At 43.5% G+C, this 27,501-nt stretch overlaps 1 protein-coding gene and 1 long non-coding RNA gene across 4 annotated transcripts in view; both read right to left on the bottom strand.

The window, feature by feature from the left end:
- LOC143295486 (uncharacterized) overlaps window positions 1-27,501 on the bottom strand; it is a 365,664-nt gene that overhangs the window by 59,142 nt on the left and 279,021 nt on the right. The window lies entirely within an intron of this gene.
- On the bottom strand, window positions 186-27,501 carry LOC143295481 (organic anion transporter 3-like). Of its 3 annotated transcripts, none has more exons than XM_076607199.1 (11): window positions 27,341-27,501; window positions 24,943-25,182; window positions 18,868-19,091; window positions 14,197-14,427; window positions 12,077-12,282; window positions 10,513-10,974; window positions 8,293-8,427; window positions 6,813-6,898; window positions 5,806-5,923; window positions 4,129-4,201; window positions 186-2,409 (listed from the first exon to the last, which is right to left on the bottom strand). In XM_076607199.1, the coding sequence occupies exons 2-11, from the start codon at window positions 25,073-25,075 to the stop codon at window positions 2,212-2,214; spliced, it is 1,866 nt and encodes a 621-aa protein (XP_076463314.1). In that variant the 5' UTR covers window positions 25,076-25,182; window positions 27,341-27,501; the 3' UTR covers window positions 186-2,211. The 3 variants fall into 3 exon arrangements, with proteins under 3 accessions (XP_076463314.1, XP_076463315.1, XP_076463316.1); XM_076607200.1 differs by having other exon boundaries at window positions 24,943-25,139; window positions 27,341-27,487; XM_076607201.1 differs by having other exon boundaries at window positions 24,943-25,133; window positions 27,341-27,487.

Below are 27,501 nucleotides of genomic sequence, written 5' to 3'. Positions count from 1 at the left end.
TATTCTTTGTCAACATTCACGTCTTCAGTATAAGAGCCTTCCGCTTGCAATATTTTGATGATGGTAATTGGGATGAAACGCTGTTAACGTCGTCTCTTTCGCCGTTCGTATGAAGAGAGTTAAAGGAAAGATAAGTCACGACACGCTGACATGTATTCAACAGTCCAGACACAGCCAAAGAGAAAACAAACGATTGTTTAATTACAGCAAACTGCTCAAGATTAATATCCTTCCTTGAGTGAATGAAACAAACACATACGAAAAATACGACATACAAAATTTACATCAAGCACGACATTTATCAAATTAAATCTATGCATCCCATGCCAGAATGAATTAAAAACAGCAACAACAACAACAACAACAAAAACCGAACAACATATGCACAGCACTTATCAACAGACAGAGACAAATTTGTTACGCAGTCCTAATTTGTATTTGTATTTGTATTTCTTTTTATCACAACAGATTTCTCTATGTGAAATTCGGGATGCTCTCCCCAGGGATAGCGCGTCGCTACACTACAGCGTCACCCATTTTTTTTGTATTTTTTCCTGCGTGCAGTTTTATTTGTTTTTCCTATCGAAGTGGATTTTTCTACAGAATTTTGCCAGGAACAACCCTTTTGTTGCCGTGGGTTCTTTTACGTGCGCTAAGTGCATGCTGCACATGGGACCTCGGTTTATCGTCTCATCCGAATGACTAGCGTCCAGACCACCACTCAAGGTCTAGTAGTGGAGGGGGAGAAAATATCGGCGGCTGAGCCGTGATTCGAACCAGCGCGCACAGATTTTCTCGCTTCCTAGGCGGACGCGTTACCTCTAGGCCATCACTCCATAAGATAGGCCTGTATACTGACCCTCGACGTATGCCATAGGCAAGTACAGAGCAACTCTTCTCAAGATAATAATTGCACTGAACATTCAAGCACAAAACTTAAAACTAAACCCGATTTTCTTTGTCAGGAAACCTGGACTCGACAGGCACTACTCAAAGGATCGTTCGTTTATTTATTCATAGTCTGTTCATCTAAGGTGATGATATTAGACTGAAAATAAATGGTATTATTATTATTATTATTTGGATTATTATCATTTCTATCAAAGGAAACGTCCGGCCAGGCAGGCACTTTCAGTGTCTTTGATTTTTATTTTTCTGCATTTTTTACTTACTAAAAGACGATCATTTCACTGGGTGACATGACCCTTCACTAACTACGAATTTTCATCATTTTCCTCTTCTTCGTTCGTGGGCTGCAACTCCGCCCACGTTCACTCGTATGTACACGAGTGGGTTTGGCTTTTACGTGTATGTATGACCGTTTTTTTACCCCGCCATATAGGCAGCCATACTCCGTTTTCGGGGGGGGGGGGGTGCATGCTGGGTATGTTCTTGTTTTCCTTAACCCACTGAGCGCTGACATGAAATACAGGATTTTTAACGTGCGTGTTTGATCTTCTGCTTGTGTAAACACACGAAGGGGGGTGGTTCAGGCACAACAAGGAGGTCTGCACATATGTTGACCTGGGAGTTAGGAAAATTTTCCACCCTTTACCCACCAGACGCCGTTACCAAGATTCGAACCCGGGACCCTCAGGTTGAAAGTCCAACGCTTTAACCACTCGGCTATTGTACCCATCCCTACCTACGATAAAACTTAATGCGAGTGTTGTTTGACTTGCATTTCTCGCCGCTGCCGTAGAAAAGGTTTTTGCAAAGTTCTCACTTACAAGAAAGACACGGTTGTTGTTGCTGGTTGTTTTTTTTTCTGGAACTGTCTTTGGCTCTTATTCATGAAACTGTCTGTGCAAGAAGATAAAACATAACCGGAAGTTGGTAAACTGTTTTTATGACAAATTAAGAAGGAAGATGGTATTGTGGTAATGATGAACAAAGTAGGTAACGTTCACATTAAACGCGAAGTGCTCTATGTTTTCGCGCTCTAGATGTATTCTTTAATAATAATAATAATAACAACAACAACAACAACAATAACAGTAACAACAACAGTAATATGATAATGATAACAATGATGATTATGATGGTGATGATAATGATAATAGTAATAATAATAACAATGATAAGAAAAAGAAGAAGAAGAACAACAACAACAACAACAACTACAACAATACTAATACCAAATAAATATCTACCACCTACAATACCCCATGATCAGTTTGCAGCAACAGCAACAACAGATTTATGCACATTTCAAAAATCTGCAGCGGCGGTAGGGGAAGATTTCTGCGTGAGATCAGAGTCGGAAGTGACGTCATACCAGTTCTCCAGATCCCGGATGTTCTGGGGGAGTTCCCTGCCCATGGACTCCGGCATCGCCATCAGCAGCAGCATGGCTACAAGGCACAGCGTCCCGAAGACGACTGCAGGTGCCCATACAGCGTAATCCGCCTGGATTGATGATGATGATGAATAGAGAGAGGGTGAATGTGTGTCTGTGTGTGTGTGCGTGCGTGTGCGTGCTTGCGTGCGCGCGCGCGCGCGCGTGTGTGAGTGTGTTAGGACAATACAGTAAAGTGAATAGGTTATTCGTCATGTTGCAAGCACGAAGCAGAGAGAGACGGAAAGACAGACAGATAATTATAGAGACAGACTAGACAGACTGAGGGCGACACAGTCAATCTAATAAGTGAAATCTTGTAAGTCTGTATCCATCTGTGGTGATGCTTTCTGCTAAACCGGAAATAACCACACAGGAAGAGTGTAGAAAAGGCAAATGATATCAATAATATCACTGTGGAGTGATGGCCTAGAGGTAACGCGTCCGCATAGGAAGCGAGAGAATCTGAGCGCGCTGGTTCGAATCACGGCTCAGCCGCCGATATTTTCTCCCCCTCCACTAGACCTTGAGTGGTGGTCTGGACGCTAGTCATTCGGATGAGACGATAAACCGAGGTCCCGTGTGCAGCATGCACTTAGCGCACGTAAAAGAACCCACGGCAACAAAAGGGTTGTTCCTGGCAAAATTCTGTAGAAAAATCCACATCGATAGGAAAAACAAATAAAACTGCACGCAGGAAAAAATACAAAAAAAGGGTGGCGCTGTAGTGTAGCGACGCGCTCTCCCTGGGGAGAGCAGCCCGAATTTCACACAGAGAAATCTGTTGTGATAAAAAGAAATACAAATACAAAACACTACAGTGACATCTCTTGAACGACTGCACGAAGAGACGTTTGTCTGTATAGAAAGATCGGTTTCTTCAATTGTGCTTACATCTTGGATTCGATTCGGCAATTTGTGGCAAGTAATCTGAGGCTCATTCGATTACTGAGCTAACCGGGAACTACAGAGTGAAAAACAAACAAACAAACAAGAAACAGTTATAAAAATTAAAGGCTGATGTTTAAGTGACATTTAAAAAAGAAGAAGAAAGAAGCAATGGATATTCAAAGATAAACAGAAAAAGAAGAATGAATGAATGAATATACATATACAGACGTATATATATATATATATATATATATATATATATATGTGTGTGTGTGTGTGTGTGTGTGTGTGTGTGTGTGTGTGCGTGCGTGCGTCTGTGTGTGTGTGTGTGTGTGTGTGCGTGCGTGCGTGCGTGCGTGCGTCTGTGTGTGTGTGTGTGTGTGTGTGTGTGTGTGTGTGTGTGTGTGTATTTCGAGGTATTTATCTCCATCTGTTTATCTTTATTACTTCTTGCTCAGGCGATCCCACAGGGACACATATTACTGTACGGCTGAAAACGTTTTGAAGGGAAAAAAAAGGAATGACGTTTGAAGGAAACTAGAATGAATGAAAAACAAATTAAATAATAAACAATGTTGATTGAACAGGTTTGTGGCAACGAAAATGAACTGATGACTCACGCAAACTTAATTTTCAATAATTAATCCAACACGAGAAACACGAAGGTCTCTCTCTCTCTCTCTCTCTCTCTCTCTCTCTCTATATATATATATATATATATATATATATATATATATATATATATATATGTATGTATATATATGTATAATTATGTATATATGAACTGAGAATCACTGGAAACAGTGCGCGTCTCCATGGTCGCGGGTGCAGAGATTGCACGCGTGGAGAAAGAAGAAAGCGAAAGTTGAGGTGGAAGAGCTTTTTCAAAGGGAGATTACCAAGAGACCGGAGAAAGGGGCCACCATCCCTCCCAGCATTGCGGCTGCCACTGAAGTTCCCAGTGCTCGGTTTCTGAAGCACAACACACACACACACACACACACACACACAGTGGCACGCATGCACACGCACAAACACACACGTTCACGCACGCATGCACGTAAGCATTCACTCATGAGCACACACACGCACACACACGAAAACACACACATAGAGAAATACACACACACACACACACACACACACACACACACACACACACACAAGTACACATGCACACACGAAGGAACATGTTTACACACACACACACACACACACACACACACACACACACACACACACACACACACACACACACACACACACACACACGGTGATGAATCAAAAAGAATCCTTTCACCCATGTACACAAGTTTGATTTTGAAGTTTTTCATACACACCCTTCTGCATGCACATGATAATCATTGACACATTCGTCAATGAATGCATATAGACATATTATGCTTACCAACCACGTACCCCCACTCCCCACACGCACATAAACCAACACATTTTTGTGAACTGTAAGTATGTTTAATTTCGAAGAATTTTAGCCAGAGTCTGCACAGACAAGTAAACGTCAGGAACACTGTTTTGGCCTTTATGCCAGAAAAGAAAACTACATCTGATTAAAAAGAAAGAAAGAAAAAAAAAGAGGAAGAAAGTTTTGGTGCAGAAAATATGTTAGTTTATATTTCCGTAGTATTTTTTTTCCTGTCACTGCGAACCATTTGATATGTTTTTTTGTTTGTTCGTTTTGTTTTGTATTGATGTTGTTTTCGTAATCAACTGAGTTTATGTAAGATATAATGTTACGCATTGCAATGCATCGTGATGTGATTCTGTGCACACTCTTCCTCCTCCCTTCGTCCTTTTTGCTTTTTCTACGCTGCGTCTTAGAAGAAAAAATAGGAGAATCGGTTTTGCTGGTTCCATTACCCACAAAAAATATCATTTTGTTCTTTCGTTGCCTGTCACTGGTGTCTATGAGTAGCATTTTACGTGTGTAACCTTATTTTGTGGGAGAGTCGTGTCCGACTATGGCCATCAGAACACCAGTGGAAGCAGCTGCTGTCCCCACTATCTGGGCTACAATGAATCTGATTATAGTGGAGAGTGCCTCACCTAAGTTACACCCCCAATCTCTCGGCCATGAAGGTTTTACGACAGTCAGCGTTGGGGGTGGTCCCCAAAAGCCATTAAGCCACCAAGTCTGCAGCACTGAGAGCCAGTGCAGCCTTGCTTCCTAGAGTCATAGGTCTTTACAAAAGACGAAGCTGTAAATGAATTCACCTTGCAGTAGAAAACGCATTGATTATACAGCTCTCACTGTAAGCTTATGCCAATCTGTGTGATAAACGGAGCGTTCGGCTGGATATATACATACATACATACATACATTTATATACAGAGAACGTATTGATCATACAGCTCTCACTTTGCTGTTAGTCCAACTGCAAGCCTGTAAAATGACAATCTCTGATAGAAGCAGAGCAAGCCCGGCATCTTATTTCACCCCCACCGTTTTCGCCGGGTTTTTTGTTGCCGGTTATGCGTCGAACACTGAAGCAGGTTTTCATGGGATCTTTAATGTGCGTGTTTCATTCCCTCACTGTGTGCGGTTTGTGCTGATTCACCTTATATTGGTCGGAAAGATCTCCGGGGTGTACAGGAAGATGGCGTTGAAGGACCCGCTGATGGCCATTTTGCCACACAGAGAGAACACTGTGCCGACGATCTGTAGACTGTGATTATCTGCGACAGAACGCAACATCCATTGAGTCTCAGTCTTGATTAATATTATCCAATTTTATATGCATGCGTGGGTTGGGTTTCTTTCGAAAACCAACACTTTCGTCTGGTTGCAGGCACCTAATAAAGACACGCGAATTTACAAGACAATTCTTGCTGGTTGTACTGACTGAGTTATATGTAGTTCTGTATTCACAATTTTGATTGCTTTACATTTCAGCCATGGTTGTTTCATTTGTCTGTCGAACCGTTCATTCATCAGCCATCTTCTCTTTCTGTCCCTTACTTGGATGCATACATATATACATACATACATACATACATTCATACATACATGCATGCATACAATACAATACAATACGAACCAGCGTATTCACCTCCGAAAACGGAGTATGGCTGCAGTTGCAGCCACCAACGAAGAACCAACGTAAGTAGTGCATACATACACACATTCCACAAACCGCTTGTTTCTCTGCCACCCATTTTACAGTATATTTGGAGACAAATAGATAATGCATTGATAAATCAGTATGATATACCCTGCACGTCAATCTAGTAAGTAGCTGGCTTGTTCATTCCAAACTTGAAGTCGGTTGTTGTATTTGTTTTGAAAACATTATTGTGGTTACCTTTTCAAAAAATGTTCTTTATGTTCATACGATTACAATTTCAAAGCCGTTAGACAAAAGGCATTACGACCCAACACACACACTCACACACACACACACACACACACACACACACACACACACACACACACACACACACACACACACACACACACACACACACACACACACACACACACACACACACACACACACACACACACACACACACACGCACGCACGCACGCACGCACACGAACTGGCGCACAGCCAGCCAGCCAGACCTTTGAAGTGAAAGCAGACACCGCTGGCGATCAGTGCCAAACCAGCTGCACCATGAAAACACCCGACTGTCTTCTTTCTTCCGAATCTGAGGACAAACAAACAGAAAGCGAATTTCAAACCCTTCACCAGAACCTGATGTAGGCTACATCATTAGTAAAGCGATCATTCATACCACTTTGGCCAGTATGTATGAGCTTATATCACAGATTGACGTTTATCGTTGGGCCAACAGCAAAATGAGAGCTGTATTATCAATGGTTTCCCCAATGGGAAATCACTTACAACTTAGTTTTTTATGAGGGACAATGACTCTCAAACTACGAGGCAAAATTGCACTGGCTCTTACTGCTGCAGCCTTGGGGGTTTGTTGGCCTTTGGGAATTATCCCAACGTTGACTGTCTAAAACCTTTTTTGGCCAAGAGAAGTGGGGATGTACCGTGGGCAAGATACTCTCCACTATAATCAAATTCTAGCCCAGATAGTCGGGACAGCAGTTACCTCTTCTGCTGTTCTGATGGTCATAGTCGAAAATGACTGATTATCATACATGCATGCCCCTTGCGAAAGAAGAACAATAACAATACAACATTGCAGCTCAAAACATTTCAAAATAAGAGCATGACACGAACTCAACAAAAAATTCAAGGCATTTCCCACGAGAGCGACAGGCTTAATAACACGAGCACAAAGCACGACGTGAGAAAACACATAAGTGATGACAATACAAACAAACAGCATTTGATTCGAACACAAAGCACTATCTCAGAAAGCATATTAGGCCTACGTGATGACAACACGAAAACAAAGCACTTCATTCGAACACAAAGCATATCTGAGAAAAAAAAATTACGTGACAAACAGCATTTGATTCCAACACAAAGCACGATCTGAGAAAACACATTTCCTGATGACAATACGAACAAACAGCATTTTATTCGAACGCAAAGCACGACATGAGAAAATCACATTACGTGATGACAACACGAAAACAAAGCACTTCATTCGAACACAAAAAAAGCACGATCTGAGGAAACATATTACGTGATGACAATGCAAACACAAACAATTAAATTTGATTTGAACACAAAGCGCGACATGAGAAAACACATTACGTGATGACAATGCAAACACAAACAATTAAATTTGATTTGAACACAAAGCACGACATGAGAAAACACATTACGTGATGACAATATGCATGTATGATAGTCAGTCGTGTCCGACTATGACCATCAGAACAGCAGAGGAGGCATCTGCTGCCCTAACTATCTGAGCTAGAATTTGGTTATAGAGGAGAGAGTCTTGTCCAAGTTACATCCCACACTCTCTCGGCCAAGAGGGTTTTAGGACAGTCGGCGTTGGGATGGTCCCGACAGGCCAACCAGCTAACCCCATAATATTATGGCTGCAGCACTAAGAGCCAGAGCAGTGTTAATACAGTATAAGCAATACAAACAGTATTCAGTATGAAAACAAACCTGTTCAGAGTGGTGGCCATGATCACAGCAGCAGCCCCCTCCACCACAGAGTTGAGGAGAAAGCCCCAGTAAATATCCAGAACCAGAATTCCGGACAGCAGGTACAGAGCATCATACGTCAGACAGTTGACGAACCTGATTGGACCAGAACAGCTCATCAGTTAACTCTCTCCATACGAACGGCGAAAGAGACGACGTTAACAGCGTTTCACCCCAATCACCACCATCAAAATATTACAAGCGGAAGGCTCTTACACTGAAGGGGTGAACGTTGACAAAGAATACCACAATTCTGACGACGGAAGCTAAAGGTTGGGTCATTCAGACACCCACTGGACATCCGAGGGGTCTGTGTAGAGGAGAAGAGAGGACTGGCCGTACTGAGTGAGTTAAGGAGAAGGTTTGTTGGCCCCCTTTCGTGCTGGACCTTTCGTCGCTTGCAGAGCGAGAAGTAGGTCATGATTATGACGTCATGGGAAGCCCACCACGGTAACCTTTTTCTTTTTCTTTCTGAGTTTGCACTGCTTGGCAGAGTTTTTAAATGAATCAGTTAGAATACGTACTGGTAGAAATGTGACAAGCAACGCGCTCGTGAACAGGTGACTGCACACTGAATGGAGACTGCACACTGAATGGTGACTGCACACCTGAACAGGTGACTGCACACTGAATGGTGACTGCACTGTGACTGCACACTTAATGATGACTGCACACTGAACAGGTGACTGCACACTGAATGATGACTGCACACTGAACAGGTGACTGCACACTGAATGGTGACTGCACTGTGACTGCACACTGAACAGGTGACTATACACTGAATAGGTGACTGCACACTGAACAGGTGACTGCACACTGAATGGTGACTGCACACTGAACAGGTGACTGCACACTGAATGGTGACTGCACACTGAACAGGTGACTGCACACTGAACAGGTGACTGCACACTGAACGGTGACTGCACACTGAATGGTGACTGCACTGTGACTGCACACTGAATGGTGACTGCACTGTGACTGCACACTGAATGGTGACTGCACACTGAACAGGTGACTGCACACTGAACAGGTGACTGCACACTGAATGGTGACTGCACACTGAATGATGACTGCACACTGAACAGGTGACTGCACACTGAATGATGACTGCACACTGAATGGTGACTGCTAACTGAACAGGTGACTGCACACTGAATGGTGACTGCACACTGAACAGGTGACTGCACACTTGTAAGACACAAACAACGAACAGTAGCACGAAGGGCAGAGACAACAACACTTGATGAACACGAAGTTATCAACAAAACAACACTTAATAAACTTGAAGTTATCAACAAAACAACACTTAATAAACTCGAAGTTATCAACAAAACAACACTTAATAAACTCGAAGTTATCAACAAAACAACACTTAATAAAATCGAAGTTATCAACAAAACAACACTTACTAAATTCGAAGCTATCAACTAAACAACACTTAATTAACTCGAAGTTATCAACAGAACAACACTTAATAAACTCGATGTTATCAACAAAACAACACTTTCTAAATTCGAAGTTATCAGCTAAACAACACTTGATGAACTCGAAGTTATCAACAAAACAAGACTTAACAAAATCGACGTTATTAATAAAAACAACACTTACTAAACTCAAAGCTATCAACTAAACAACACTTGGTTCACTCGAAGTTATCAACTAAACAACACTTAATAAAATCGAAGTTATCCACAAAACAACATTTGATGAACTCGAAGCTGTCAACTAAGCAACACTTGATAAACTCGAAGCTATCAACTAAACAACACTTGATAAGATAAACTCGAAGCTATCAACTAAACAATGCTTAATAAACTCGAAGCTATCAACTAAACAATACTTAATAAACTCGAAGTTATCAACTAAACAACACTCAATAAAATCGAAGTTATCAACAATACAACACTTATTAAACTCGAAGCTGTCAACTAAGCAACACTTGATAAACTCGAAGCTATCAACTAAACAACACTTTTGTGTGTATGCGTGTGCGCGCGCGCGTGTGTGTGTCTGTGTGTGTGGATTGGGTATGGGGCTGGGAAAGAGAAAGAGCGAGAGAGTTCGTTGTAATTTTTCTTCTTGTTCATTCCCAAACACAATTTTACAAAACACAACAACATCAATGAAACGTTGCAGCGGCAATTAATTAACCCATCTATGCCCTCGTGTAAGCCTACGTACCACACGATCCAACTCAGCAAAATGTTCGTGCGCATCCGTCGGTGACGGAAGAGAGCGAGGAACGGAAGACTCTCCTCCTCCTCCTCCTCCCCACGACTCTTCCTCCTCCCTTGCTCTCCCTGCGACAACGCAGCTCTGAACTCACCCTGGTGTTGTTCTTGTCCGCAGGCCTTCAAACTCGCCTTAATATTTCCACTCTCTGGCTGCTGTGCCCCATTGGCTGCGTTCAGAGCTCGCGTGTTCTCCTCCCACCACTCCACTTGCCGGTCAGTCACTGCTGCAGTAGCCGCACATCTTTGCGAGCTTTTCAGAAGCTGTAGGTCAGAGGACAGGGCAGAGCGGAACACGTTGAGGATGGTCTGAGGGTCTTTCCTGCTCCACGCTGCCGCTCGCTTGATGACCCGCTCCACCTCTGTGAACTTCCCTTTGGCGACCAGCCAGTGGATGGGTTCGCTGAGCATGCTAGGGGTTAACATAATTATAGGAGGTTGGGAAGGGTTATGATTGGCTGGTCGGTGGGCAGTGAATGTGTGCAATAAATACGCACGCACACACACACAGACACAGACATTGACAGACAGAAATACGCACGCACACACACACACACATACACAGACATTGACAGACAGACAGACACACACACACACACACGCGCGCGCGCGCACGCACACACACACACACACACGCACGCACGCACGCACACACACACACACACACACACACACACACACACACACACACACACACACACATACACACACACACTGGATGCTTGGGAACGTAGCATGGGAAGGTTTGCTGGTCAGTGGGCAGTGATGAACACAACGCATGCAGACACAGACACACAGACACACACGCACAAGCACACACACACACACACACACACACACACACACACACACACACACACACATATGACTGTAGGATCAAATTATGTCTAAACTTTTTTTTCTTTTCTTTCTTTCTATTTTTTTCTTGCTGCGTGGAGTAACTAGTTTCTTTTGAGAAAGACGTTCAGCTTATCTATTTAAAAGAACAAATAAATGAAAATTGTAAACAGAACCAAGTCTGAAGGTCTACTCACACGATCATGACGATGATGGTGAATCCCAGAGGCCAAGTCTAAAGGTCTACTCACATGATCATGGCGATTACGATGAATCCAAAGTAGCCCAAGTCTAAAGGTCTACTCACACGATCATGGCGATCACGGCGAATCCGGAGTCCATGTCTAAAGGTCTACTCACATGATCAAGTCGATCACGGTGTATCCAGGGCCAAGTCTAATGGTCTACTCACATGATCATGGCGATTACGATGAATCCAAAGTAGCCCAAGTCTAAAGGTCTACTCACACGATCATGGCGATCACGGCGAATCCGGAGTCCATGTCTAAAGGTCTACTCACATGATCAAGTCGATCACGGTGTACCCAGGGCCAAGTCTAATGGTCTACTCACATGATCATGGCGATTACGGCGAACCCAAAGTAAACCAAGTCTAAAGGTCTACTCACACGATAACGGTGAATCCAAAGGAGCCCCAAGTCTAAAGGTCTACTCACACGATCATGACGATCACGGTGCCGCAGGAGGCAGTCAGAACGAGCTGCAGGATCCTCCAGGAGTGGAAGCGGACGGCGTAGGCGATCGGGGAGATGGAGCCCACGCACAGCGACCACCACAGGCACGAGCACACCCCGGACACCACGGCTCTGTACCTGGCCGTCGTGGATTCCAGAGCGGCCGTCGCCCCTATTATTCCTATGCCCTGGCGCACCCACGAATCAACATTACAGCTGAGTCCACACCCGAGCAAGGTTACAGCTTGCCTCCCGAGCAAGGTTACAGTTAAGCAAAGTTACAGCTGGTACCCCGAGCAAGGTTACATCTGAGCTAGCACCCTATGCAATATTACAGCTAGCACCCCGAGCAACATTACAGCTAGCACCCCGAGCAACATTACAGCTAGCACCCCGAGCAACATTACAGCTACCATCCAAAGCAACATTACAGCTGGCACCCCAAGCAACATTACAGCTGGCACCCCAAGCAACATTACAGCTGGCATCCAAAGCAACATTACAGCTGGCACCCCGAGCAACATTACAGCTGGCACCCCGAGCAACATTACAGCTGGCACCCCGAGCAACATTACAGCTGGCACCCAAAGCAACATTACAGCTAGCATCCAAAGCAACACTACACCTGGCACCCCGAGCAACATTACAGCTGGGCCCCAAGCAACATTACAGCTGGCACCCAAAGCAACATTACAGCTGGCATCCAAAGCAACATTACAGCTGGCACTCTATGCAAGATTACAGCTAGCACCCCGAGCAACATTACAGCTGACACCCAAAGCAACATTACAGCTGGCACCCCGAGCAACATTACAGCTGGCACCCAAAGCAACATTACAGCTGGCACCCCGAGCAACATTACAGCTGGCACCCAAAGCAACATTACAGCTGGCATCCAAAGCAACACTACACCTGGTACCCCGAGCAACATTACAGCTGGCACCCCGAGCAACATTACAGCTGGCACCTCCAGCAACATTACAGCTGGCACCCAAAGCAACATTACAGCTGGCATCCAAAGCAACATTACAGCTGGCACTCTATGCACGATTACAGCTAGCACCCCGAGCAACATTACAGCTGACACCCAAAGCAACATTACAACTGGCACCCAAAGCAACATTACAGCTGGCACCCCGAGCAACATTACAGCTGGCACCCAAAGCAACATTACAGCTGGCACCCCGAGCAACATTACAGCTGGCACCCCGAGCAACATTGCAGCTGACACCCAAAGCAACATTACAGCTAGTACCCCGAGCAACATTACAGCTGGCACCCAAAGCAACATTACAGCTACATTACAGCTGGCACCCAAAGCAACATTACAGCTGGCACCCAAAGCAACATTACAGCTGGCACCCCGAGCAACATTACAGCTGGCACCCAAAGCAACATTACAACTGGCATCCAAAGCAATATTACAGTTTGCACCTCTAGCAAGGTTGCAGCTTGCATCCTGAGCAACATTACAGCTGGTACCACCCCAGGCAACATTACAGCTGGCACCACAAGCAAGGTTATAGCTGAGCATGGTTACAGCTGGCATCCCAAGCAAGATTACAGCTGGCACCCTGAGCAAGATTACAGCTAGCACCCAGATCAAGATTAGAGTTGGCACCCCAAGCAACATTACATCCTATCATTGCTGTCAATCTATATCTCCTCCTCTTTTTTTTTCTTAATGATTTGATCTTTTCAATGATAGTCTGTCGTGTCGTGCTTAATTAGGTAATGTACATGCTTTCATTTATGCCTTATATTTTCATGTGTGTGTGTGTGTGTGTGTGTGTGTGTGTGTGTGTGTGTGTGTTTTGCCTTTACTTTTTTTTCTTTCTTTTTTTTTTTCTTCTTCTTTGCCTTTGAGGGCTGGATGTAAAAATAATAATAATAATAATAAAGCAGCTGTGCTTACTCCACTACTCTTGTGAAATAAAAATTCGTTTCGTTTCGTTTCATTTCATTTCCAGGGGGTCAGCTCTCTCGTCCATCACACATCTAGATAAAAGAGAGAGGAGAGAGAGAGAGAGAGAGAGAGAGAGAGAGAGAAAGGTTCACCCCACATCACACCACACAACAACACCGCTCCCGAAGAAACCCACCGACACGAGAAGGCCGGTGAGGAACCTGGTGACAGCGAAGACGCTGTAGGAGGGGGCGAAGGCTGACAGCAGGGAGGTCCCCAGCGTCAGGAACTGCGCGATCACCATGACGCGCTTCCGGCCGTACAGGTCAGACAGCCAGGGACAGACGATGGCGCCCAGACCACGGCCCAGGGACAGCAGAGTCTGAGTCAGGCCGGCAAGGGCCTTCCGCTCACACACCAGGTCGAACTGAAACGGCACAAGGTATATCATGACTGTGTACCATGTCATATGTGTGGAATGATGGCCTAGAGGTAACGCGTCCGCCTTGGAAGCGAGAGAATCTGAGCGCACTGGTTCGAATCACGGCTCAACCGTCGATATTTTCTCCCCCTCCACTAGACCTTGAGTGGTGGTCTGGACGCTAGTCATTCGGATGAGATGATAAACCGAAGTCCCGTGTGCAGCATGCACTTAGCGCATGTAAAAGAACCCACGGGAACAAAAGGGTTGTTCCTGGCAAAATTCTGTAGAAAAATCCACTTCGATAAGAAAAACAAATAAAACTGCACGTAGGAAAAAATACAAAAAAATGGGTGGCGTTGTAGTATAGCGACGCGCTCTCCCTGGGGAGAGCAGCCCGAATTTCACACAGAGAAATCTGTTGTGATAAAAAGAAATACAAATACAAATATATCATATTGCTGTTTAGATGAAATGAATTGCTAAATATGAGGTCCCATGTGTTACTATGCCTTATTATATTGCTGTTTAGATGGAATGAGTTGCTACATAATTATGATGTCGCATGTGTTTCATTAATGGTAGTTATGGTATGATTTATGTTCTTTTTCCATTGTGTTCCTTGACATAATTATATCAAGTAAGGAAATTGTCAACAATTCAATGCTGATTATAATGCTTATTATTGGTTATAACATTGCATCATTATCAATATCTGAGGATTGTTTTCACCTTCTCATCGAAAAAAAAGTGAATTTAAAAAAAAATGATGATAATTAAAATTATATATAAAAATAAAAAGACACAAGAACGCCGGTGACTAAAGGTGAAAGTGAAACACACGCACACCAGGTCGAACTAAAACGGCACTTGGTCCACGTGACAAGAGCTTAAAGTGACAAAAGATTATAGTGACAAAAGGTTACAGTGACAAAAGGTTAAAGTGACAAAAGCTTATAGTGACAAAAGGCTATAGTGACGCACACCAGGTCGAACTAAAACGGCACTTGGTTCACGTGACAAGAGCTTAAAGTGACAAAAGGCTATAGTGACAAAAGGTTGTAGTGATAAAAGGTTATAGTGACAAAAGGCTATAGTGACAAAAGGTTGTAGTGACAAAAGGTTATAGTGACAAAAGGTTAAAGTGTCAAAAGGTTAAAGTGACAAAAGGTTATAGTGACAAAAGGCTATAGTGACAAAAGGTTAAAGTGACAAAAGGTTATAGTGACGCACACCAGGTCGAACTAAAACGGCACTTGGTCCACGTGACAAGAGCTTAAAGTGACAAAAGATTATAGTGACAAAAGGCTATAGTGACAAAAAAGTTGTAGTGACAAAAGCTTATAGTGACAAAAGGCTATAGTGACGCACACCAGGTCGAACTAAAACGGCACTTGGTTCACGTGACAAGAGCTTAAAGTGACAAAAGGCTATAGTGACCAAAGGTTGTAGTGATAAAAGGTTATAGTGACAAAAGGCTATAGTGAAAAAAGGTTGTAGTGACAAAAGGTTATAGTGACAAAAGGCTATAATGACAAAAGGTTATAGTGACAAAATACTATAGTGACAAAAGGCTATAGTGACAAAAGGTTAAAGTGACAAAAGGTTATAGTGACGCACACCAGGTCGAACTAAAACGGCACTTGGTCCACGTGACAAGAGCTTAAAGTGACAAAAGATTATAGTGACAAAAGGCTATAGTGACAAAAAGTTGTAGTGACAAAAGCTTATAGTGACAAAAGGCTATAGTGACGCACACCAGGTCGAACTAAAACGGCACTTGGTTCACGTGACAAGAGCTTAAAGTGACAAAAGGCTATAGTGACAAAAGGTTGTAGTGATAAAAGGTTATAGTGACAAAAGGCTATAGTGAAAAAAGGTTGTAGTGACAAAAGGTTATAGTGACAAAAGGCTATAATGACAAAAGGTTATAGTGACAAAATACTATAGTGACAAAAGGCTATAGTGACAAAAGGTTAAAGTGACAAAAGGTTATAGTGACGCACACCAGGTCGAACTAAAACGGCACTTGGTCCACGTGACAAGAGCTTAAAGTGACAAAAGATTATAGTGACAAAAAGTTAAAGTGTCAAAAGGTTAAAGTGACAAAAGGTTATAGTGACAAAAGGTTGTAGTGACAAAAGGTTATAGTGACGCACACCAGGTCGAACTAAAACGGCACTTGGTCCACGTGACAAGAGCTTAAAGTGACAAAAGATTATAGTGACAAAAGGCTATAGTGACAAAAGGTTAAAATGACAAAAGGTTATAGTGACAAAATGTTATAGTGACAAAAGCTTAAAGTGATCGTTCATTTACTTATTTATAGTCTGTTCATCTAAGATGATGATATTAGACTGAAAATAAATGATATTATTATCATCATTTGGATTATTATCATTTCTATCATAATGATAATTGTTATTATTAATTAGAAATCGACATTTCTGTATATTCGAATGAAAAAGGGGGGCGGTTGAGGTGGAGGGGAGGGGTGGGGGTGGGGGGGAGGAGGAGGGGACTAAGAAAGGAAAAGAGAGAGAGAGAGAGAGAGAGAGAGAGAGAGAGAGAGAGAGAGAGAGAGAGAGAGAACAGAATGTGGAAAAGATAGAGTACAAAATCTAAAATGGAGAGGGTGAGTGTCAGTGACTGGAGAAAGAAAAAACATAATATTGGAAGGGTGTGAGAGGCGGGACGGGGGAAGCGGGATTAGGACAAAAAATTTATCAATTATCAAATATTGTATGCACTACTTCTGTAGATTATTATTTGAAAAGAGGTTCGTGTGGGGACCTATAATAAACAACCAACTGGACTATTTAACACATAGCTAGCTAACTTTAATTAAGAACAGTTTGAAATATATAACTTTTTTCCAAAAAATGTTAACATTTGAAACTGGTAACACGTGTCCGCAATTTCTGGAGGCAATAAAAGGTTTCATTACTAAACAGCGGGTTAAAACGTGCTCTACCGTTAAACGTCCCTTGCAAATGCATTCAATATTTTCACAATATTTTGTGTATGGGGCATTTAGTAATAACCTAAATGCCATACTCTTAACAGCCCTGCCAGTTCTTTTAGCATTTAATAAGGCAGAAGTGTTAACTTCTAAAGACATAAATGAATTTTGCATATTTCTTTCAACAATATTACACATTTCAGGTTATGATAAACGATGAGGAAGTTCAATTGCATTTAAAGCGTTTTTAGCTCCAAGCTTTGCAAGATGATCTGCACGTTCATTAGAGAAAAGCCCACAGTGTGAGGGAATCTAGCACATTTCAATATTAATTCCTGTCATTTGAATACAGTGAATCAAAAATCTTATTTAAAAAATGATGTTATAATTAATGTTCGTACAACCTGATTTGATAGACTGCAGAAATGATTTTGAATCGACACAAAAAGTGACAAAGGGTTATAGTGACATACACCAGGATGAGCTAAAATGGCACAAGATCCACGTGACAAAAAGGTCATGGTGACGCACATAAGGTCAAACTAAAACAGAAATATGTCCAATAAGTCCACGTGACGAAAGGTCAAAGTGACACACGCACACTCACCAGGTCGAACTAAAATGGCACTAATATATGTATACATGACAAAAGTTTAAGGTTACAAAAGTCAGTGTGACAAACAACCACATCGAACTAAAAAGAAAAGAAAACAGCACATGTCCCCTTGACAAAAGGTCTAAAGTGATATACACCAGGTCGAACTAAAAGTTTATTTGCCCATCCCATGATGTAATTTTCTTCGTGATTTATTCTTAGACTATTGTTCTGGCTTGAGTTCCGGCTTAAAAAAAAAAAAAAAAAAAAGAAAAAAAAAGGCCAACGCCATTGCGTCAAGCAAGTGGCGAGGGCGAGAGGTATACCAGCTTGCTCAACGAAACGAATGCGAGGCGGGTAGTAGATTTTTATCCTAACCTCGCGGCAAAGTTCCTCTGAAGGCTACCTAGCAGAATAAAGTACAAGATCAGCACTCTATGTTATGAATGTATTCACAAATCTGCCCCTTCCTATCTCTGTGGCTGCCTTCACGTCTACACCCCATCTCGCTCTCTGCGATCAGCTTCGGATCCACTCTGTTTACCTCCTCACTGGGCTCTTTCAAACCTAGCCTTAAAACCCGCCTCTTTCAAAGATAGCCGCCCTCCCCTGCCTTTTCTTTGTCTTCAGTTTCTCAAGTTTAGAGCTATGCATGCGTGTGAATGACTGCTGTCTGAAAGTGCTTTGACTTGTCTCTGCACAAGCTTCCACGCTGTATAAATACTTATCCTTATTATTATCATTATCATTACTATTACTAGCCTTGACTCGCGAGAACTTAGCCACTCTTGTCGCAAGGTGGTGAAAAGAAACGCAGCTTCTCGCGAGAACCTCGTCTAACTAGCGTGTAAGAAACGCACCTCTGGTTTCTCCTCCAAACTCAGGTTACCTCAGAAACAATGGATTTGTCCTTTCCCGTCCCGTAGTCCACGCCGTACAAACAGGGCAGCTCTTCCTGTCTGACGTCACCACTGACGTTGGTGACAACAGAAATGACACACTGCCCTAACGTCATGACGCTGGAGTTCAGCCGCACGTCGCCAATGACTGGCGCCACCTCGCTGCTGCTGCTGGTGTTGGCTGGAGGAGCGCAGCTGTGTTCCACGTCTTGACCTTTTCCATCCATGCAGCCACCATTCATTCATCCGACCATCCATCCACAATGCATTCGTCCATCCATCCGTCAATCCGACCGTCATCCGTCCGTTCATCCGTCCGTCCGTCCGTCCATCCATCCATCCGTCCGTCCATTCATAATTCATCCATCCATCCATCCGTCCGTCCGTCCGTCCATCCATCCATCCATCCGTCCGTCCGTCAGTCCGTCCATCCATCCATCCGCCCATCCGTCCGTCCGTCCATCCATCCGTCCGTCCATCCATCCATCCGGTCGTAGGTTCGTGCATTCGGACCAAAAAAACAAATTAGTTACGTACGTTATTCATTTCCTCTTCATTCTCCATAAGTTCAACCTTCAGTATGGTGTTATCATTCCACTTCTAAAGAAGTAAAACCTAATCAATGCGAACACATGTTGTTCGCGTGTACAGGTGTACAGCCGACTATCTGTATTTTACTTTTAATTTTGTTTAATTTGCATAGGCGTCAACGTGAGTGGCTGTAGCAATTCTAAAATTCATTTGTTTCGCTCATTTCAGAAAACAGCCCATCTGACGCGACCCAGTTAAATCATTTGTCTGTCACACATGTTTCGCCGCAAAAACCACTGAATTTGATCAGAAATTATTTTTTCTTTGGTGTTTTGATAGAAATGCTGTTTAATTAAGCTGCAATTTTAATTGAAGGTGTTTTACGAGATTTCTGATAGAAATGCTGTTTAATTAAGCTGCAATTTTAATTGAAGGTGTTTTACGAGATTTCCGAAATCCTTTATCTCTGGCCTACAAGCTTGAAACGAACTTCAGTGAGAATAACTTTATTTTCTCAGTAAGAGATGTTAAGTGTGGTGAAGTCTGTGATGCAAACAAATTACAACCAAAACAGTAAAATCTGGCATACAACATGTATAACAAAAACCACACACAACAAAGTCATAGCAAAGCAAACAGATAACAATGTCACCTTTCCACTATTTGAAACACACATGTGTGCGTGCGCGCGCAGACACACCCGCCCGTATCCACGTACGCTCCCATGCACCCTTTTTGTTTTGTATAAACACATGCATGACGTATTATTAAATAAAAACAGTGGTGAAATCATCGTAAAACAAAGCCAAGCTGTAAAACGCACAACAAAATTTCAAGCAAACAAGGCATTGGAGCATCAATTACAGGTACGGAAACAAAACAAAACAAAAAAATATATCAGTAAATTTAACATCTTTATAGCAAAATAAAACTTCCAAGTTAAAAAATTATTCCTAATTCAGATAAAGCACCATGAAATCCACAGTAAAATTAACACCCTCTTCATCTTTCTCTTCGCCAAGGTTTTAAATGTAATTCCTACATGTCAGCTTTGCCTTTTTCTGTTTTCTTTATTTTGTTCAACTTTTTTTCTGTCGGTAATTATGCGCATGTGCCGATGTTCTTTATTTGTGTTTTTTGTTGTTTGTTTTTTGTTGTTGTTGTTGTTTTTTTTTGGGGGGGTGTGTGTGCTTGTTTTTTGTTGTTGTTTTTCTTTTCTTTTCGTTTCTTCTTCGTGAACTGTTGATATGTGAGTGTTTAGAATTAATGGTCAGTGTGTAAAAGCGTGGTTTTGTTGTTTGTTTTGTTGTTGATGTTGGTTTTTTTGCGTGTGTTTTTGTTTGTTTGTTTGTTGTTGTTGTTGTTGTTGTTGTTTTTTTGGGGTGGTGGTGGTTTTTTGACTCACTTGTGTAAACAAAGTGAGTCTATGTTTTAACCCGGTGTTCGGTTGTCTGTGTGTGTGTGTGTGTGTGTCTGTGTGTCCTTGGTAAACTTTAACATTGACATTTTCTCTGCAACTACTTTGTCAGTTGACACCAAATTTGGCATAAAAATAGGGAAAATTCAGTTCTTTCCAGTCATCTTGTTTAAAACAATATTGCGCCTCTGGGATGGGCACAAAAAAATAAAGAATGAAGCCTAATTATATGCAAACTGCATTTACTGTTATATTTATATTTTTTTGTATTCTCTAAACTTGGCACTTTGATCTGATATTCTGACCCAACAGCTAGAGCAGTCATTATTATCATTTTTTGTTCAAACAGGAACTTCTTTTGCTAAGCATGGAAGTTTTATTTATTTTGCAAACGTTTTGGTGCCAGATAGTAAAAAAGGGAAATTACTCTGTAATTAATGCTAGGGGAGTTAATTTGCTTTAAACTGATCTTTCTCATCTTAAACATTACATTTTGAAATTATACTCAATACATAAAAAGCTTGGATTTTTTTTTTTTTTAAGTGTATCACAAGTGCCTCTCTTGTTTGTTTTGGTTTTTGGGGGGTTTTTTGGTTTGTTTGTTTGTTTGTTTTTTTGTTGTTGTTTTTTTGGTTTGGTTTGGGTTTTTTAACAAACAGTGTTTAGCGCTGTGCGTAAGCGATGAGAGTGTTTACACACATTCGAGTGTTTAGCGACTGGGATTTAGTGCTATGGAAAAAAAAAAGAACAAGAGCAACAACAACAAAACAACACTTATTGTTTAACACGTTGTCTGACAACGAACAAGAGTGTGGCTTGCATTAGACTCCCATGCAGATACTGTTATTTGGAAAATTGAAGTATGCTTTCTGGACATTTTTTCCGACCTCTCAGGTCAACAACATGTGTGCAGACCAGCTCGTGCCTGAACCATATTCGTGTTTACGCAAAACATCAAGTATGCACGTTAAAGATCCTGCAATCCATGTCTTGCGTTCGGTTGATTATGGAAACAAGAACATACCCACCATGTACACCCCCGAAAACGGAGTATGGCTGCCTACATGGCGGGGTAAATGAACAAAACGGTCCAACACGAAAAACATGTTGCATGTCTGTATGAGTACATAATATGTGTGTGTGACTGAAACCTGATTGAATGACACAGGAAACGAATGATGAGCACCCAAAATGGCAGCCACCAGTCGGCTCTAACCCGGGTAGGCAGCAGCTTGCTTGTGCAAAATGACTCCGTGTTTGTAAAGCGCTTAGAGCTTGGTCTCCTGACCGAGAATAGGCGCTATATAAGTATCTATATCATGTGTGGTTCGTCCGTCGGGATCGACGAGGACCATCTAGTCATCCTGGGGGGGGGGGGGGGGGGGGGGGTTGGGCTCTGTGGGTGCGCAGATGACTGGTCAGGCCAATCCGCGCCCGGAAGGTTCTGCTGCAATGTGGACAGGGGATGGTGGCGGCTTTCGGGGACTTGCTGGCACTGCTTTTCCTGGCCTGTCTGCGTTGCTCTGCTGCAGCGATTCTGTTGGCCTCACAGGATTTGGCGCCTTCGTGGACAGCTGAACGCCATTTTGGTCTGTCCATTGCATTCAGCTCCCATGTGTCGTGGCTGATGTTGAAGGCCTTCAGAGAAGCTTTCAGAGTGTCTTTGAAGCGCTTCTTTTGGCCTCCATGGGAGCGGTTGCCATGTTGGAGTTCGCCGTACAGCAGTTTCTTGGGGAGCCGGTGGTCTGGCATGCGAACTACATGGCCTGCCCAGCGCAGCTGGGCCTGCATCAAGACGGTGTAGATGTTGGGCAAGTTTGCACGAGTGAGCACCTCTGTGTCAGGGATCTTCTCTTGCCATTTTATGCCGAGAAGTTTTCTGAGGCTGGTGGTGTGGAAGTGGTTCAGCTTTTTGGCGTGGCGTTTGTAGACCGTCCATGATTCACATCCATATAGCAGTGTGGTGAGAACTATGGCCTTATATACTTTGGATTTCGTCTCCAGGGTGATGCCTCTCCTGTTCCAAACGTTCTTATGGAGTCTGCCGAAGCCCTGGATCTCATCAGCTTTGTTGCTCAACCAGGAATCCTGCATCTGCCGCAGCTTCAGCTGGATGGTGCTGCGTGCGCTCTTCAGTATGTCTTTCTTTGACTGTGACTTGGGATCTTCAATGTAGGCTCTGTAGGCTTGGCGTTTGTCTTCCAGCAGCTGCTTGATCTCAGTGCAGTTCTCATCAAACCAGTCTTTGTGCTTCCTGACAGAAAACCCCAGGCACTCTATGGCAGTGTTGTACACCGTCTCATGCAGTGCGCCCCATGCTGCCTCCACATTCTGGTTGTCCAGCACGGTGGACTCAAGGCGTTCCTCCAGGGTGTCAGCAAAGCTCTGCTTGATGTTGCCTAGCTCCAGCTTGTTGACATTCAGGCGTTTGGGTGCTTTCATGCCCTGAGGCCGTCTCTTGGGCTGGATGCGGAGGTTGAGTTTGGAGACGATAAGGCGGTGGTCTGTCCAGCACTCGGCGCCGCACATGGCCCTCGTGACTCGTACGTTCTGCCTGTCCCTCTTCCTGACGATGACAAAATCGATGAGATGCCAATGCCCAGAGCGAGGATGCATCCATGACGTCCTGTTACGGGTAGGGAGGCAGAAGACGGTGTTTGTGATAAGAAGGTCGTGCTCGGCACATGTCTGGAGAAGTAGTTGACTGTTACAGTTGCCAACCCCATGCTTCCCAATCACGCCTTCCCAGGAGGTGCTGTCACAGCCAACTCTCGCGTTAAAGTCACCAAGAATGATGAGCTTGTCTGCGTTGGGAACAGTGGTGATGACAGCGTTTAGGTCCTCGTAGAACTTGTCCTTGATCTCATATGGGTTGGTCATGGTGGGCGCGTAGGCGCTGACAATGGTGGTAAACTTCTTCCCATTGCATAAAGGGAGTTTCATCGTCATCAGGCGATCGTTCACTCCTTTCGGGGGGCCAGCCAGCTTGCCAACGAGGGTTGTCTTCACTGCAAAGCCAACTCCAGCCTCACGTCTCTCTTCAGGTCCGCGACCACTCCAAAAGAAGGTGTAGCCTGCGCCTCGCTCACAGAGTTCACCTTCTTCTGCCAGTCTGGTGATGTCGATGTTGTACCTGGCTAGTTCACTCGCAATGAGTGCTGTGCGTCTCTGTGGTCTGTCCGAGTCGCCTCTGTCCAGAAGCGTACGCACGTTCCATGTGGCAATGGTCAATGGGGTACTCCTTGTTTTCTTCTTTCTTTCCTTTGTGTGTCGACCGCTTGAGAAGGATCCCCGTATGCTGACTAGGGTGGTGTGGAGCAGGCAATGTTTAGGGCACCTTTTCTAGCCCCTTCCTCATGCCATGGAGGTGAGCAGTGCTGTCCTGAAGAGGGCTGCTCAGTCGCTCAGGGGGCTGCCGATCTCTACCGCTGCTCCAGTCGGTGAAAAACAACCCTATGGCCTGAGCCGCCTGTGTACAGGTCGCTCGCCTGTCGCCACAGGGCTTGGGGAAAATGATGGCATGGGATGAAGGATGACTGATGACTTGCGCGGTGACTTTGTTTATAGTGAGGAGGAGTTGCGCACCGTCGACCCCACTCTCTTGTCCGAGATCGTCTGTATCCAGTGGCAAGACGAGGTCAAGACGACTGAAGATGGAAACGGATGCAGTGGATGACCAGGATGTCCTATGTGCCTCATCCTGCCCTCAGCACTCCACAGTGCTCTGCTGCAACCGCCTTCCTCTCCGTTGAACCATGAAGGTTTCTTCCGCAGAGTCCACCGGATCCAGTCTTCACATGCTTGGGTAAACAAGCCCTAACTCCCCGAGGGTTTGAGACCCGTCGGCTACCCTCACCTAGTTTAGCCAGCCTGTCAAAGCCGTTGCCCGGGGGTTGGGCGCTGCCGCATGCTAGCAGCTTCTAGGACCCATAATTGAGAGCTGGGTGCCGGTGGGGACCAACAGAGGACGAACCACTCCCGGAAGAGTGTGACAAGCCCCCCCCCCCCCCCCCCCCCTCTAGAGGTACTACCCCTCCTGTGCACCTCCTAACCCCATCTATATCATATCATTACTATTAATGAGGGGGAAAAAACACAACAAAAACAGCTGGCTCACCGGTGAAGACGTAGGCCAGCATCTGATGGGCATCGCTGAGGTAGCCCAGGAGGAAGCAGGCACACTGCAGCACGGGGAAGATGCTGACAGGACCCAAGGCGGACAGAACCCGCTCCACACTTCTGGACTCCATCCTCCTCAGGGTCACCCTCTGTCTGTCTGTCTCTGTCTGTCTGTCTGTCTGTCTCTCTCTCTCTCTGCACAACCTCTTCTCCGTATAGACGCGCGACAACCGGAAGACTAGACAAACACAACATTGCACTTGTAATAACAAAAGGGACATTATTTTGGTACGTCCAATCTAATGATACGAAAGCCCTGGGCGTTTAACAATGAAAAATACAATGACTTGGTGACAATCAAAATGATGTCTGTCCTTACTTTGCTTGATTTCAGTGCTGCGTTTGATAGAATTGATCATGACACTCTTCTCCATCGATCTGGACACACTTTCGTCGTAACAGGCTCAGCTCTCCCACTCATCGGATCCTATCTGACTGACAGAACTCAGACTGTATTTATTTCAGGTTTTAAGTCCAACCCATCCACTCTGTTGTACCACAAGGGTCTGTCCTGGGACCTTTCCTTTTCTTCTTTTTATACACCCGACCGTTGGCAAATGTCATCGAAAAACAAATTTTCACACAGTCAAATCGATGAATACAGTCAGTTCTATAGTTCTACTCTTGTTAAAAACAAATTCTGCTCTTCCGAATATACAGCTGTGCCTCACTTATGTAAAGTTATGGATAACGATAAACAAACTGCAGTTTAACGATGGAAAAACAGTGAAAATTATACAGATTGTATCATGACTGGTCAATGCAATGTCCACACATCTGAATCAGTGATAAATTCAGGCGTCATGTTTGACAGCAAACTCTCAATGAAAAGACAAGTGACTAAACTCGGCCAAAGTGCATACCTGGAATTACTTAGAATAAAGTCTGTTCGACATGTCCTCGCCGTTGAAGCAATCAAAACGTTCGTCATTTCCCTGGTTCTTTCCCCGCCTGGATTCCTGTATCTCACTTCTGGACAGATCTCCCCAATATTTCGACTTATAAAATCCAGAATGCTTTCCCTTCCTTTAGCTTGCTTTGCCTTCAAGGCTTCCAAGTATATCTGTACTAAACCTCTGCTGGCTAGCTTCCTATTGCTCAGAGAATTGATAGCAAAATTTATTGCATGTGTTTCAGAATTTTTTTCTCTAGTACGTCCCTTTTGTACTTTGACCTTGTTCAGCCTTATAGTCCATCCTGTTCACCGTCATCATCTGCTGATTCTCATGTTTTCTGTATCTCACATCGTAACAAGAAATTATAAGCACAGCGTTACTTTTCATACATCGGTCCTGTCACCTGGAATACACTTCCCTACCAAATTCGTCATAGTGAAATAAAATCTCAGTTAAAACGTGGTCTAGAATCTACAAATCTGCTTTCATGGATGTTTAAGAGTTCGCGTGTGGTGTGTGTGTGTGTGTGTGTGTGTGTGTGTGTGTGTGTGTGTGTGTGTGTGTGTGCGTGTGTATGCGTGTGTGTGTGCGCGCGCGCATGTGTGTGTGTGTGTGTGTTGTGTGCTTTGTTATTGCCATAATACTGGATTTGTTTTGTTCGTCTTGATTGATTACAGTACCCTGTCGTGCTGATTTTTGTAAACTATATTCCCCCACGTTGATGTTGAATGGTGGCGCTCTGGACCCCGTGCAAAGAAGGCGGAGCGCACTGTTGATTATTATCACTATTATCATTATCATTTTGTTGTTATTTTTTTTATTATTCAGACTATCATTATTATTATCATTATGATCATTATTCTGACTATCATCATTATTATTGTTGTTACTATTATTATCATTATTATTATCATCATCATCATCACTACTATCATTACTATTAATATTATCATCATGATCATTATTATTGTTGTTGTTATTATTATTGTTATTATCGTCATCATTATTATTATTATTATTATTATTATTATTATCATCAGTAGTAACAGCAGCAGCAGTAGAAGTGGCAGTATCAGTATCAGTAGCTCAAGGAGGCGTCACTGCGTTCGGTCAAACCCATATACGCTACACCACATCTGCCAAACAGATGCCTGACCAGCAGCGTAACCCAACGCGCTTAGTCAGGCCTTGAGAAAAAAAATTTTAATGAATAAATAAATAACATAATAATAATAATAATAATAATAATAATAATAATAATAATAACAACAACAATAATAACAGAATAAAATAAAAATCTATAAAAAAAAATAATAATTTTTTTTTTTTTAAAGTGGCAGTACACCCCCAATTGCTATAACCACAGGATTACGTTGCTGGTTGTTTTAATATCTGTAACTGTAAAAATCCCTCCCTGCAGCGCAATAAGACTTCACCTACCTTAAGTTGAATGAAGGCTGCAGTCGGTCACGCCGTATGGGAGGATGCTCGTCCGGAGAGAACTGTTCCGATCCAGCTACGTGTTCTGATTTCAGCTGCCTAACAGACTGTGTGTGTGTGTGGGGGTGCGCACTGTGTCCGAGTTCAAATTCGGATGCCGG

This window comes from Babylonia areolata, chromosome 20 (genome assembly GCF_041734735.1).
Source record: "Babylonia areolata isolate BAREFJ2019XMU chromosome 20, ASM4173473v1, whole genome shotgun sequence".
Lineage (NCBI taxonomy): Eukaryota > Metazoa > Mollusca > Gastropoda > Neogastropoda > Buccinidae > Babylonia > Babylonia areolata.
The sequence above is the reverse complement of the archived record's forward strand: the minus strand, read 5'-3'. Positions and strand labels throughout refer to the sequence as shown.